The sequence below is a fragment of the Dromiciops gliroides genome, chromosome 5 (assembly GCF_019393635.1).
Source record: "Dromiciops gliroides isolate mDroGli1 chromosome 5, mDroGli1.pri, whole genome shotgun sequence".
Classification (NCBI taxonomy): domain Eukaryota; kingdom Metazoa; phylum Chordata; class Mammalia; order Microbiotheria; family Microbiotheriidae; genus Dromiciops; species Dromiciops gliroides.
Genome location: NC_057865.1, coordinates 46281214 through 46296636, shown reverse-complemented (window position 1 = coordinate 46296636; position 15423 = coordinate 46281214). Strand labels below are relative to the sequence as shown.

Genomic DNA, 15423 nt, shown 5'->3' with positions numbered 1-15423 from the left:
CTTTTCTTTGGTTACTTTAATGTTATCTTTACTTCCACTTAGAATAAATAATATGGACCATGATGTGAAGAGGCTAAATGTGGTTGTTCCACCACCATTGATGGAAAAGAATAATTTGTTATAGAAATCTTTTTGTTTTTTCAGGCAATGGGGGTTAAGTGACTTGCCCAGGGTCACACAGCTAATAAGTATCAAGTGTCTGAGGTCGGATTTGAACTCAGGTACTCCTGAATCCAGGGCCGGTGCTTTAACCACTGTGCCACCTAGTTGCCCCTGTTATAGAAATCTTGATGAATCTTTTACATTTTTTCATCCGTTGTCCTTCCAGGCTCATCCTTAAATATTTTGGGGGTTATTGGGTCTTACACAAAGCTTTCTGTACGTTTGTTTTTCCCTCCACTATTTTTCACTATTTTATGAGGCAATACTACTCATAATTCAACATTTTTCTTCTTAAGATTTTACAATTGAGTTTATATCAAAAGCTTGTGCTGCTCTTGCTTGTCATAGTTCTCTGTTTGGCAAGAAATTAAGTGTCTGTTGACTGAATAGCTATGCTCTTTTGGTTTTGTTATGATAATTGATTAATATAGATTAAATGTCCTTAAATAATTTTCTCTATTGACTTCTTTTATCCATTTCCCATTTTTTAGTGTTTAAAATACTGTTTAAATAAATTTAAATGAGCTTTTAATAAGCCAACTTAAGTCAGATTGTAGTTTTAATTACACATCATACCTCTTTTTCTCATTCTTACTCTAATTTGGTATTGATTTTTATCCTCACTCTAAGAAGTTGGTAGTCTGATTATCGAAGATAGCTGATTCAGAAATGACTCTTACATTTACTAACCAGCTTTTGTGTATTAGACTATAATTAATTTCATTTTTATGATGTCAGTTGGTTCTTGTCACCTAGGCAACTCCCAGTTCTCTTCATAGAGATCTGTGAACCTTTCCTTTTTTGTTCCTGAACCATATTATCTACATATTTTTTACTTCCCTCCCTTTGCCCATCTTTAGAGTCAATGAGTATTAAGTATAGATTTATTAATTTGAGGAGTATATTAACTTCTTTATTGAATTGCTCTATTTCTTTTTTGCAGGGTAATGAGGGTTAAGTGACTTGCCCAGGGTCACACAACTAGTAAGTGACAAGTGTCTGAGACCAGATTTGAACTCAGGTCCTTCTGAATTCAGGGCTGGTGCTTTATCTACTGTGCCACCTAGCTGCCCCTGAATTTCTCTATTTCTTTATCCTTTGCAATAGATGTTATCTCAAAAGCTGCAATTATCTTCATGATGATCTTTTTGCAAATGCTTATCAAGCACTGCAACATCAGGTGACTAAGTATCTGTGAAATGATGTATCTGTTGTCTTTGAATACATGAGGAAACCAATTCCACCATTTCTTTTATTTGCTTCTTTAGGGAGAATCTATGAGTCACCTTTACATTTGGGCACAACTTCTTTTTGTCTTGTGTTTCATTCATAGTGAAATTGTTGAGACTAATATGATTCATTTTTTTCCTTATTATGTCTGTGCTTTGGTTGCCTTCTGCAGTAAGTCCTTCTTACTACCCCCAGCTGCTAATGCTTCCGCCTCTAAGGTTATCTTCTATCGGATGTCTCTATGCCTCTATCTATCTATCTATCTGTCTGTCTGTCTATCTATCTATCTATCTATCTATCTATCTATCTATCTATCTATCTATCTATCTATCTATCTATCTATCTATGCCATCCCCTCTATTATAATGTAAGCTTCTTGAGGGCAGGGCCCATTTTTGTTTTGTCTTTGTATTCCCAGTGCCTACCACATAAGAATTTCTTAATAATGATTGTTGATTGATAGATTGGTCACTGGACAAGGATGTGACATTGAAAGTACCAACAGTAAGTTAATCACAGTCTAAAGTTTGTGATTCTTGGCACTGTATGCCACCTTTGTTCTTTGTCAATACTCCAGAAGGACTGAAGGCCATTTTGTGTTTTTCTTTCTTCCCTGAGTTGCCATGGCCATGTAAGTTAAGTAAGAGAAAATAAATCACTGCAATGGGTTTGATTCATATTTGGTACAAATGGGAAAGGTGGAGCCAGCCAATCAGCTTCCCAAGGCTCTGACCTCTCTCTTCCTGTGTGCCTTGTTCAGAGGCTATATGCAGAGAGCCTACTCTGATTTCAAAATAAGGATGGTCCTTGACAAGTCAGGATAAGCCCTTTATCCAGGTGTCCATGTGCCTGAAAAATCCCATCTCCACTTAGCTGTTTTTTTTGTCTTTGTTTAGATGTGTGTGGTTTTAAAGAGGCTTTGGGAGTGAGCATGGGTGAAGCAACAGTGCCAAGTACCATGAAATGAATGACATAGATACTTATCATATTTTCTTGGAATTATGATAACATTTAGTGTTTTAGGTAAACATCTCCCAGCCTTGGGACTCTATGTTCAGAAATTAGGATAATTTCTGGGGAAGCAGAGCTGGAGGACACTCTGATTTATCCATATAAAGAAGGTTGTAGCCCATACTTAAAAAAAATCAGCCTCTCTTACAGAGTTTGCTGTAGCTAGTGAAAGGAATGGAACTAACCTCTATTTTTTCCTCAGTTACCACATATTTTAATTAGCTCTAGGTAAGCAGCAGTGGCATCATTTGTTCTGAGGTAGCAGAAGGGATTGTTTCAGAGTAATGTTGCCCATCTCTTCTCTACTCTGGGTCTCTCTAATCAATGGTTACCCCTATTGATTTTCATGAGGTTGGGCTATTTCCCTTCATATCCATTCTTAACCTGCCTAAGCATTATTAAACAATTGCTACAGTTTACAATAGATCTGGCTGCCCATCAGGGCTAGCATGGCTGATTGGTGTTTGGAGCTGGTGGAGAGCCCTGTGATGCCTTGGGATGATCAGAGATGTCCTCATGAGATTCAGTTACCACAGTAGAAGGTTGTATTATCAATTGAGTATTGATGTCCAGCACTAATCAACTTGGCAGTCTCTCATATGCTGTAATAATAATCTGCTACCAAGCCATACTTTGACCTCATAAATTTCCAGCCTTCTCCTCCTCCCCCAAGGGAAATGTGATGAGAAAGTTCTATTTCTCCTTCCCAAGTGCTCCCTTTTCAAAGAGCTGAAAGAAGAAGGTTGCTCTTACAAAGCAAATAAAGGCAGTCCCTGAATATGCAGGCTCCAAACTAACCACCTTTCCAGCCTGAGCTTATATTCTACATTCTAGCCAAACTGGGAGACTACTGGCCCCCTGAACTCAATGTTTCATCTTCTGCTTCATGAATTTACACAAACCATCCATCATAATTGTAATATATTCTTTCATCATTTTCGTCTCTTAGAGTTTTTTTCTTCAAGGTTCAACTCCACTTAGGGGCCACCTTCTTCCTAAAATTTTTCCTGATCCCCCCTCCTCCTGCCCCATCCCATTTGCTAGTACTCTTCTCCTTTTCATATGACCTAGTATTTGATTTTTTTTTTTTTTTTGCGGGGCAATGGGGGTTAAGTGACTTGCCCAGGGTCACATAGCTAGTAAGTGTCAAGTGTCTGAGACTGGATTTGAACTCAGGTACTCCTGAATCCAGGGCCAGTGCTTTATCCACTGAGCCACCTAGCCGCCCCCCGTATTTGATTATTTAAGTGTATTATATTTGTCTAGTAGTATGTCAGGTCCTTGAGAGTAGCAACTCTTCCTTTTTGTCTTTGTGGTCCAAAGCACGGTGCCTGGTGTGTAGTAGGCAGTTCATAAATATTTGTTGAGTTGAACTATTATCTTTTCTTGCCTTTCTTTCTTTCTTTCTTTCTTTCTTTCTTTCTTTCTTTCTTTCTTTCTTTCTTTCTTTCTTTCTTTCTTTCTTTCTTTCTGCTCGGGGCAGTGAGGGTTAAGTGACTTGCCCAGGTCACACAGCTAGTAAGTGTTAAGTGTCTGAGGCTGGCTTTGAACTTGGGTCCTCCTGAATCCGGGGCTGGTGCTTTATCCACTGTGCCACCTAGCTGCCCCTGAACTATTATCTTTTCAAAGGAGAAAGAAATGTGTGTGTGTGTGGGAAAGTGCCTGATTTTCATCTGCTTCTCTTCCTTTAGCATGAAAATAAAGAAACCCCACTATGTAAACCATCCAAAGCTTCACTTTAGCTCTACTATTGCCCCAAACCCCACAGTCCTCTGCTCCCATGCAATGGAGGAGTCACATTAGACATCCCTGAAAACTCTTGAGCTCATTTCCCCTAAAGCAATACATAAGGGACTAGTCCTGCACAGTGCTTTTGAAGGGAGCTTTAAAGGCATCTGTGAATGCTTTCTTCTGTCAACAGAGTCTGGAGTGCTTTGCTGGTTAAAGGGAATAAATAAAGCAGGTATTGAAATAAATAAATCTGTACTGAAATGTATGGGTCATTGAGAACATGTGAGGAGTGGGACAGATAGGGAACAAGAGGGAATGCTAATAATAATAATAAGGGAGTAATAATCATAGCTGGCATTTCGACAGTGTTTTCCAGTCTACAAAGCAGCATATGATGATCATATCCTTGGGGCCTCACGACAACCCATTGAGGAAGAATTACTGGGATTATTATTGGGGCAGCTAGGTTGGTGCAGGGGATAGAGCACTGGCCCTGGAATCAAGAGGATGTGAGTTCAAATCTCACTTCAGATACTTACTAGCCGTGTGACCCTGAGCAAGTCACTTAACCCCAATTGCCTTAAACATATGGGGCCATGTCCAGTCATCCTGATATTTATCTTGCCATTGGACTCAGATTGGCTCTGGAGGAGAGCCATCTCCTCCCTCACTTAAATCCAAGTCATGGTCCTTTTCGAGAGCAAAGGACAAACAACTGGGACTATTATCCACATTTCAGAAACAGGGAAACAGCTGCAGAAAAGCTGAACAATTTGCCCCTGGTCACATGAATTTTTATGTGTTAGAGATGGGATTTACTCTAAATCTGGCTCTTTCCCTTATATAGCAGGGCCCTAATTACTGTGAATATGTGGTTGCATTATTGGAATGTGCATGGCATATATGTCCAGCAGATTGGAATTGCTCATCATATTTTTCATGATTATAACTTTAAATAGTTTGAATACACTCGGCTACTTCATGGAACTAATCATTCCCACTAATCAGGACCTAGTTATACAATGCTCAAGTTTCAGGGCATAAAGAGAGCCTATATTCTGGTGTGTGGTGAGTCAAAAAGACCAGAATAAGTGTCTTACAAGGAAGTGAAAGAATATCTAAATGCTTAAGTATTGACACTTTCGGCATCTAATCATCCCTCTCATAAGCCTCACCCAATACCACCCAGACACTTCAATGAACAGATGTCTCCACCCTCCGTCAGCTCATGGTCTGAATGGTTTCAGAATGGAAGGGGAAGGTGGGATTCTAGTACTGCTCACCTTCTTCAGTGGTTTGGAGCTGGTTCATATTCTTGAAGTGGTTTGTGAATGTGTCTTGTAAGTTTTTCATGGCTGCACTGGCTTTGATGCTTTTGCTTGTCTTCTCAGCTTCTCGGAGCTGCAGGAATGATGATGAAAGCAACCACAATAACAACAACTAGAGCTTAAATGGCACTTTTAGTGTTTACACATTGCTTTACAAATATGTTATTTTAACTTATGATAATACTAGGAGTTGGGTGTTAACATTATCCTTATTTTACAGATGTGGGAAACTGAGTTGAAAAGAGGCAAAATGACTTGCTCAGGGAAGATCTGAAATCAGATTTTTTTTTTGCTTCTAGGTCCAGGACTCTATCCAGTGTGTCACCTAGCTGCCTCATTAGTGACCTCTGTGATACAAAATGGGGGGGTGGGGGGGATAGGGCACAGGCGATTGGGGGTGGGAGTGGGATGGGATGGGTGAGATCCATAAGAGCAGGGACTATAGTTTAATTTCTTTGGTAACTTATATGAAATACTCTAAGTTATTGATGCTATGGGTAGGTATTATTAGTAGTTTATTGCATAATAAAGGGAGGGCAGAAAGCTACTTTATGATCTAAAAGAAGTTTTGGTTAGAAGGGTGAGGAAGCTCATAGCAGTCACTTAATAGATGTTTATTAATCGATATTACATATATACATAAACAAATACATATAGGTAAACTCCTTGAGGGAAATGAATATATATGAAACATAAAAATATACCTATAAAATATGCAACTATATTATCTGCAAAAGATAAAACGGTTCTTCAATTCCCTTGGAAGGTTATATATATATATGTATATGTATATGTGTTTGTATATATACATATGCATACATACATATACATGTAATTTCCCTCAAGGAATTTACATATGTTTATATTTGTGAGTGTGCATATTTGTTTCCCTCAAGGAAATGTCCAAGGTACCAGAGATACAAAGCAAAGACAGGGATATACACACATGTATGTATATGTGTGTATCAGCATATATATGTGTGTGTGTGTTGCAACACATATGTTGCCATGTCTTTGTATCTCTAGCACCTTGCACATAGTAGGCACTTAATAAATGCTTGTGGAGTAAAGTGGCATAATGTATATAAAACACTTTCTCAACCTTGACTTACTATATAAAGGTCAGTTGTTAATGTTAGGCAGGGCAAATGGTGGGTTGGGAGGTGGAGAGGATGGAGTGGGGTGGTGGGCTATTTCTTGGTGTGAGGTCCAGCAGATGAGTTGGGCTCTGAAGATTAAGTAATCTATTATTATGGCAACATACTTTCCTTGCAGTATAATTCACAGGATTAACTTTAATCAGACTGAATTGCTGGGGTTATGAATTTATCATGTATGCATATTTTGTGAATTCATTGTAATTCCACTCTAATTTGGTATGAGCTAATATTCTCACTTATTATAAATCATTACCATAATTATACTTAACCCCCAAATGCCCCTATATATGAATGAATGCTATTGAACACTGTAAATGCTAATTTCTTTTTTTGATGCTGAACTTGAGATTTGGTTTCAAGGGAGTTAATTCTTTGATTTAACTCTGGGTGGTACAGTGGAGAGAGTATTGGACTTGGAGTCAGACCTGAGTTCAAATCCTCCTCTTGATGCTTATTAGTTGTGTGATCTCTTTCAGCCTCAGTTTCCTCATCTGTAAAACGAGGATAATAATAGCATTCACCTAACAGGCTTGTTATGAGATAACATATAAAGTGATTTACAAACCTGAAATTACTATATAAATGCTAGACAAACTTATCGTTTTATATATATATTGGTGAGGCAATTGGGGTTAAATGACTTGCCCAGGGTCATACAGCTCAGAAGTGTCAAGTGTCTGAGGCTGGATTTGAACCCAGGTCCTCTTGACTCCAGAGCTGGTGCTCTATCCACTGTGCCACCTAGCTGCCCCTGTTATGAATAATCTATCTGGGCTCATGCAACAAATCTATTTTGAAAATGAATGAGGGGGGCAGATAGGTGGTGCAGTGGATAAAGCACCAGCCCTGGATTCAGGAGGACCTGAGTTCAAATCCGGCCTCAGACACTTGACACTTACTAGCTGTGTGACACTGGGCAAGTCACTTGGCCCCCATTGCCCCGCAAAAAACAAAAACAAAAACAAAACCCAAAATGAATGAGGGGCTGCTAGGTGGCACAGTGGATAGAGCACTGGCCCTGGATTCAGGAGGACCTGAGTTCAAATCCAGCCTCAGACACTTGACACTAGCTGTGTGACCCTGGGCAAGTCATTTAACCCCAATTGCCTCACCAAGAAAAAGAAAAAGAAAAAGAAAATGAATGAATTCAGGGGGCAGCTAGGTGGCACAGTGGATAAAGCACCAGTCCTGGATATACAGGAGTACCTAAGTTCAAATCCAGACTCAGGCACTTGGCACTTACTACCTGTGTGACCCTTAGGCAAGTCACTTAACTCTCATTGCCCCACCAAAAAAAAAAAGAGAAAGAAAAAAAGAAAATGAATGAAACCATCCCTTTACTGTTCAGGAAAGAATACTCATTCTACTCACTGCCTGGATTTTCTTCCTCAGCTGTGTATTGGCTCGTGCAAGGCCTTTAGAAACAGAATTCAGGTAGTAGATAGCCAACCTGCAAAAGATAAAAATGTGGTTCAATCACCTTTGGAGATAATCACAGACAAGGTTCAATGCTGCTCAGTTTCCTAAGAATCCAGGAGGCAGAGCATGGAATCTCTACAGTATTGATGAGAAAGAAGTACTTTTTACTTCCCCCAAAGACTTTAAAAAATTATTTCCATAAGTGGAAAAGAATATTGATGCTTCTGAGTGGTACGGGGTGGCGACAGTGACCCAAGAGAGAAGAAATCAGTGAGTGTTGGAGGGTGGGAAACATGAAGGTGTGTGGTGTTCCTAACCTCACTCTAAAACTTCTTGAGCCATAGAGATTCATTGATTGATTGATGGATTCAATAAACATTTTTTAAACAATTGTGTGCCAGGTACTATGCTAAGAATATAAAGAAAGGCAAATACATTATCCCTACCCACAAGGAGCTCACGTTTTAATGGAAGAGCAACACACATGTTCTTAGAGCAATACTCTAACCTCTTTCTCCCATGAAAGTTAGGCTGGCTTTTCTTCAAAAGGTATTGAAACCATCTCTGAGACTGGATTGGGTCAGGGGGACTAAGGGATTAAGCTGTTGATATCACTTCCTGGTAAAACAAACAAACAAAAACAACAAATGAGGAGCTCTAGCTGCACTTGGCCGATGGAACAAGGTGGCTGACTCAGAGGCAGGCAGTGATTCAGTTGGCTGAACCAACTCAGAGCATCCTCAGTTCGTATTGAAGGTTCTTTTCATGCTATGGCTACATGTCTCCTTTGGATAATAGTCAAATGACTTATATGTATCTGATTTAATTCTAATATTAAACAAACTACCAAGGGACTGGCTTGAATCAGGACCAGTTCAGAATAACATGGTAGTAGTTAGCTTAGAAATGACCAAGGTAAAATTAGGTAACTGGTAGATCACTCTTGACCCATTGGGGATACCAGCTTTAGAGGAAGAAATTGAAGTTGAGAAGATAATGCATTTGTCCAAGGTCACAAAGCTAGTAAGGGGCAAGATTTGCACTCAGGTCTTCCTGTTTCTAAGCCCTGTGCTCTATCCATTCACCACCTGGCCTTCCCCAGTCTGGCCCCCTTGCCCCTGAGTTTGTCCACAGAGAAGAATATGTATCTTTTTAGTTTAAATGAGATAATACACATCAAGCACTTTGCAAACATATTGCCCTATATAAAATGTGAGGAATTATTATTATTATTATTATTTCATTCATTTCTTTTTTTTGGGTGATGAGCTTGGTTTGAAATGACCCTAAGACAGGTGGTATAGTGGATGGAGTGCTGGACCTGGAGTCAGGAAGACCTGAGTTCAAATTCAGCCTCAGGTATGTATTAGCTGTCTGACCCTTGGCAAGTCACTTAACCTCCATTTACCTCAGTTTCCTCATCTGTAAAATGGGAATCAAAATAGTACCTACTGCCTAGGGTTGTTTGAGGATCAAAAGAGATATTTGTAAGGGGCAGCTAGATGGCGCAGTGGATAGAGCACTGGCCCTGGACTCAGGAGTACCTGAGTTCAAAGCCGGCCTCAGACACTTAACACTTACTAGCTGTGTGACCCTGGGCAAGTCACTTAACCCCAACTGCCTCACTAAAAAAAAAAAAAAGAGATATTTGTAAAGAATTTTGCAAACCTTAAAGTGATATGCAAATGCTATTATTACTCTTTATGATTTATGTACCAACACGAGTGGCTAACATGACTGATTTTTGGAAGTGAATGAGAGTATTGGGATGCAAACTTGTCTTCTGTAGACTCACTTCAGGCATCTTTGAGACAACTGTAGTAGCTAGAGATTTTATATCTGTACCTTCCTGTTGCCACATCTTTTATTTCTTCTACTATGTCTCTATATTTGGAAAACGTTTCATTCCACCTAGTTTGGAGGGGCTATGAAAAATCAGCATGATCTATTAAAAACATAGTTCTTCAATTTTTGTGGAGCATTGTTATATCCAGACAATTGTGGGTACCAATTTGGTTTATAATAATGCTCCAATTCCAATACAGTTCCTTGGTTGAGTTCTCCAGGATTTTTTTGGGGGGGAGTTTGATGTTGTTGATCAAGTTGTTTTTTTTCCAATTGATTAAGCAATTCATTAAATATAGTGTTAATCTAGCCATGTTTGAATCTGGAGGCTTCCCCCAAAGCAAGTGATCTCATCAGTTTGAAATGCTGTGTCTTCTATTATCTACTACATTCTGGGATATTCGCCGTTGTTAGACACCGTGATCAAATTTCTGTTTCCCAAACTCAGTCATTAACTTTATCCTGTTTTCTCATAGCTCTCTGATAAGTAAATATTATGTCTGTTTTGCAGATGGAGATACTGAAATGAATGAGTTAAGTGACTTCCTCAAGGCTGCAGGGCAATTTAAGTACTGAACTACTCTCAACCCTTTTAATTATTGGTAGCACAAGTCTCTAGTATTTGTACCCAATGCCTCTTTTTGCTGGGCAGCACTGGACCCCGGAATGTACAATTAAAAAATATATGCTTAATAATCATTCCCCCAGCATTTAAACTATTGTAAGGTGTGCTAATGAGGTTGGAAGGCATCTGTAGGCTGTAACCTGGGCTACATCTTCCTAATGGTCACATCTCTGGGTAAATTGTTAGTAGAGAACAGAGTTGGTACCATAGTGACGGGAAGCCCTTCTGCTTGGTGGTCTCTTCTACTTTCTTTCTGAGACAAAGGTGGTTTCATTTGTTTAGGCTAGCTAAGGTACTATTCAGTGTATTTCTTCCCTTTGTTGTTATTTCCAAAGTCCAATCTTTCTTTGGATTCAGCTAATGCCATTTCACCACCATGGCCTCACTGGACACCCATCATTAAAGCATTACTGGAAAGTGAATCACGAGGCAAGAAAGGTTATGACTTGTTGGAATTGCTTTTCACAATCTGGCCTCAGGGTCCTGAGAGAATTTCTACCTTGTTGGGTGTGCTGTCCTTGGTACTGACTTTCAATTGCCTTCTAAAAGGCTCTCTTTTGAAAGTCCTGGAGATGCACTTCAAAGAGTATGGAAGAACATTGTGCTTTTCAATAAAGCAGTTGCAGTAAAACCACTGGAAGTAAAGGGATCATTTGTGGATAGCAAGAAGTGTGGGGAGAAGACTGGGGGCAGTGTGGAACTGCATCACTGGAATGATGAAAGGGTAGAGACAATTTACCTTTGCGCAAGTGTAAGTGTGGGATGACAATAAGAATGACTCAGGAAGAAGGAAAAATTCTTTACAGATAATAACAAATAAAGCTAAACATAAATACTTAAAGTTCAAGGTCCTGAAGGCCCAATCCAAAATAGATTATTCATATCAAGAAGGGGTATTCTTATGTGGATAATCAATTATCCCCAGGTAAGAAGTCATTTATAACTGTTTCTGGTTGTCATTGTGACTGACTGAATCATGTTTTACTTAAATTGATGTTAGCATCTATTTGCATTTCACAAATATACACAAAGAGGTTGGCATATGGTGGTCTGTGTGAGTTAGAAGAAAAAAGAGGGTAGAGGGTGCTGTATGGCCAGCCATTAAAAAAAATAATTGCTATGGATGATCAAGACATGGTTGTATAACTTCAGTAGGATCTAATTTTTTCCACTCAGTGATGTCCTATTTATGAAGTGCAGGCCAAGAATAAAAAGATAAAGATAATTAAAGGGCTCCATCCTTCTGTGCATAGCTCCATCATAGGCTGGTTTTATTGGGGTAGGTGCCATACAAACTCAACAAAGGAGTTGACTCTGAAAGAAGGGATTTTCATGTCACCAGGATAGGAGTATTTTAGCCATCATTATTTTGAATTCACCTCTCTTTTCTTATTCTCCGGTGAGAAATCCTGTGGGGATTGCCAAATAGGAGACCAAATTTCTTCTTGCCTTTTCGTGAAGTTTGGAGCTGAGAGAGAAACTGATTTGTCTAAAGTGTATCTTGGGAACCAAGAATATGAGACAAGCAGTGTTTCCAAAAAATATTGTAATTGTTATATAACCTGCAGAGAAAAGACTAAGTCACACTGGCATGCAAGTAGACAGGGTCCACACCCAACTCACGCCATGAGTAGAATGGCAGGAATGATCAGGCCTGGATTGGCTATATAACCAAAGATCTTGCCAACGAAGGTTGGGAAATCATTCTCAATGGTTTCCTGGATCACATCATACATTCTGTTTTTCCCACTGGGAAGAAGAGAGGACTGGTCAGCCACACATCAATTTCTTTTATCAGCATTGTGATTTATATAAATAGCCATTGTGTTCCTGCTATTTAAAGCTGTGTTACTCCTCTCAATATATAATAGTCAAGTCCCATTGCTAATGTGGCAGAGAAATAGACTATTTGCTCAGAGGAAGACTATTAGTGTAAATCATACTTTTTATAGAACTTCAAACATAATTTTTAGTTAATATCCATCTTTTCTGCTTTCCTTTCCCATAGATTCATGTTCTATACCTATCATAACATATTGAACTCTCAACAATCATACATTAACATATTTATTTATTTATTGTTTCTCCTCCTTTTTTTCCATAATGTATTTTACTGTTCTTCTACCCTTGCACACCCATTCTACCATTGGTGAGTTCTTCCCAGCATCTCCATTTTGAGGAAGAGCCCAGACAGGAGATCCTGCACCCACTAGACTTTGCCTCCCTGCCTCAGTGTTGGTATCTGTCTACTGCTTTTGAGCTCCCTTTATGTACTGTCTTCTGCCATTAGAGTGTAAGCTCCTTGAGAGTTGGGACTGCCTTTCTTTTTGTTTGTATTTCTGACTATAATGCTTAGCATAGTGCCTGGCACATGGTGACTCCTCAATAAATACTTGTTAACTTTTTCTAGCTAGATCTTCTCTTGATTCTCTTACATACTTGTATACTTCTCTGTCATCTCAGTTTGTTCTCATAAGTTTGTGTCTTTATACTCCCTCCTGTTTATTTTTAAAATCTTGAACATTTCAATATAATAGTTAATAGCTAATTTTTATAAAGCTCTTTAAGGTTTGCAAAGTATTTTATATATGTTATATCAGTTAATTCTCACATTAACATTTTGAGGTAGGTGCTATTATTATCCCTGTTTGACAAATGAGGAAACTGAGGTTGAGAGAAGTTAACTAATTTGACCAGAATCATACAGGACCATCATGTGAATGGTAGCATTAAAGAGATGGACTTTGACAACAACAGAATATTTAGGATCATTGTAAGTATCACGCCTTCTAAAATGTTATCCAACCTGATTTGTTACAGAATTTTCATACTTGTCCATATGCAAAGTCTGCCTAAAATATGTATTTTGAGAGGGCTTGATGGGCTTCCTGCTCTGGATTATGTCATGGTTTGGGGCATACACATTTTTCATCCACTTTTTTTTTCTAGTGTGAATGGCCAAGTCTTTTGCATTGTTGTGGATTTCACTAAGGAGGCTTTGGAGTATGTTTGGGTTTGATAGAATTAGTGCAACTGGAATTGATTATATGAATAGGAGCACTTGAAGGAACTCAACATATATGTGGAATCCTGTTTGGTCATTATGCTGGACATCTTCCATCACTGGTATACCTTTTAGGTGAACAGATGTCTCCTCATTTTATACTTTGCTTTATACCCACACTTTTCAGATATCCTCCTGAAAACGTTCTTTTTCAACATTATTATCTCAGTTATACAGAGGGGACAACTTATAATGATAAAGGACTATGTCCAAGTTGACTCCATAGGGCCAGTAGTGGAAGTGGCATAGACCTGAGGCTTCCTGACTCCTTTGCCAGTCTTCAGTCCAGGGGTCTAGACTGTGCCTTTGCCTTTTAGTGAGAAGCTGATTATCAGATTTATGGATTTTTGTAGCCCTTTCTCTCTCCTCCCACCCCTAACCCCAACTTTCTTTCACTTGCCATTAGAACTTCTACAAAGCTGTGGGCAGGAGATAGAAAGGAAATTAATCAATCAGAAAGCATTTATTAAACACCCATTATGTTTCAGGCACTGTGCTAGGCCCTTGGGTTAAAAATATAAAGAATAATGAAATCTCTACTTACAAGGAGCTTATAAACTAATAGAATGAAATGGCAATGAAATAGTATTCAGCCAGTTATTTTTCTCCTTGTTCATGGTTTAAGCAAATAATGAAATAGAAAGGTAGGCAGAATTTATGGTCTAAAACAAGGTGTGGGGGACAGTATTAGATCTCCCTGCTCACTTTCTCCATTTCCTTTATTAGCACCAAAGATAAAAAAACTAGGCTACATTTGCATGGGCAGAATCAATGGTATTTTCTTACTAGTAAATATCATGTCACAAAGGCACAAAGTGTGAGAGATTTGATTTGTAAATGGCATGCCTGCTCCACTTCTCTTCATCTCCCAAAACAGTATAATCAAATTAAAAATTAATTCAGAATCCAAACTATATTCTTGAAATTCTGATTCTGTCTCATGTACAGAAGCCACTAAGTATGCCCTGGAGTATAATAGTTGATCTAGCAAGCTGATGCCAGGGACATTTCTTTAAGCCCTCAGCAGCTTCCTAGCTAGTGCTTTGTTCATTAGCAAAAGCTCAGGACCACGCAACCAGAGGTCTAATTTGTCCAGATTTGTTGCCTTTCTCTGACTCAGACAAGATGTTGTGTCTCTGCATCCAATTAGGGCTTGATTAGCATACCAGGGTCAGCCAGTGCCAAGGCAGAAACATGGGAAGAAATGCTCCTAGGGAAGCAGAGGTGTACTGGGCTTGAGCCAGTCAAGCTTTGTCGCAGGGCGAGCCAAATCTCCAGCTGTATTTAACCAACACAGTGTCCTGCCATCCCCCTCCCCCCTATTTTATCCAACTTAGTGTTGGTCAAAGCTGATGACTGATGTGCAAATTGTGGGTGCTTTCTGACAGGTTATAAATCGTCTTTACCCCAGCCCACCTTCCTTAGAGAACCTTCCACCGTGGATCCTATAGAAGCCTCCTTTATGGTACTCTGAGCACTGCGGTGGGGTTTAAAATGGAAACTCCCTGAGAACTGAGACATTTTGTTTTTGTCTTTGCATTCCTAGCACCTAGGACTGTGTCATACACATAGTAGGTGCTTAATGAATGTTGGTTGAATTGAATTGTTTACAAAGTAGTCAATCTAGCCCTCTGTCTTTCCAGAACGCCATATTCATCTACATGGGGATTATCTTCTATAGGGGAAAGGGAAGGGAATACACATTCATTAAGTGCCTACTATGTGCTAAGTAGTGTGCTAATAGAAAATATTATTTGATAGGAGTAGGAAATGGAAGTTAATTTAAAAGTCATCTCATTAAAAAAAAGATTATGTGGTATCTTTTATACCACTAACATTTCCTGATAT

The 15423-nt window shown here is 39.0% G+C and overlaps 1 protein-coding gene across 1 annotated transcript in view; it reads right to left on the bottom strand.

Annotated features, from left to right (window-relative positions):
* The window catches only part of TMC2 (transmembrane channel like 2), a 64976-nt gene that overhangs the window by 2764 nt on the left and 46789 nt on the right, over positions 1-15423 (bottom strand). The window contains exons 15-17 of the mRNA XM_043967503.1: positions 12135-12260; positions 7994-8072; positions 5418-5535 (exon numbers count right to left, since the gene is read on the bottom strand). Of these exons, the coding sequence (XP_043823438.1) occupies positions 5418-5535; positions 7994-8072; positions 12135-12260 (323 nt within the window). The remainder of the gene's footprint in view (positions 1-5417; positions 5536-7993; positions 8073-12134; positions 12261-15423) is intronic.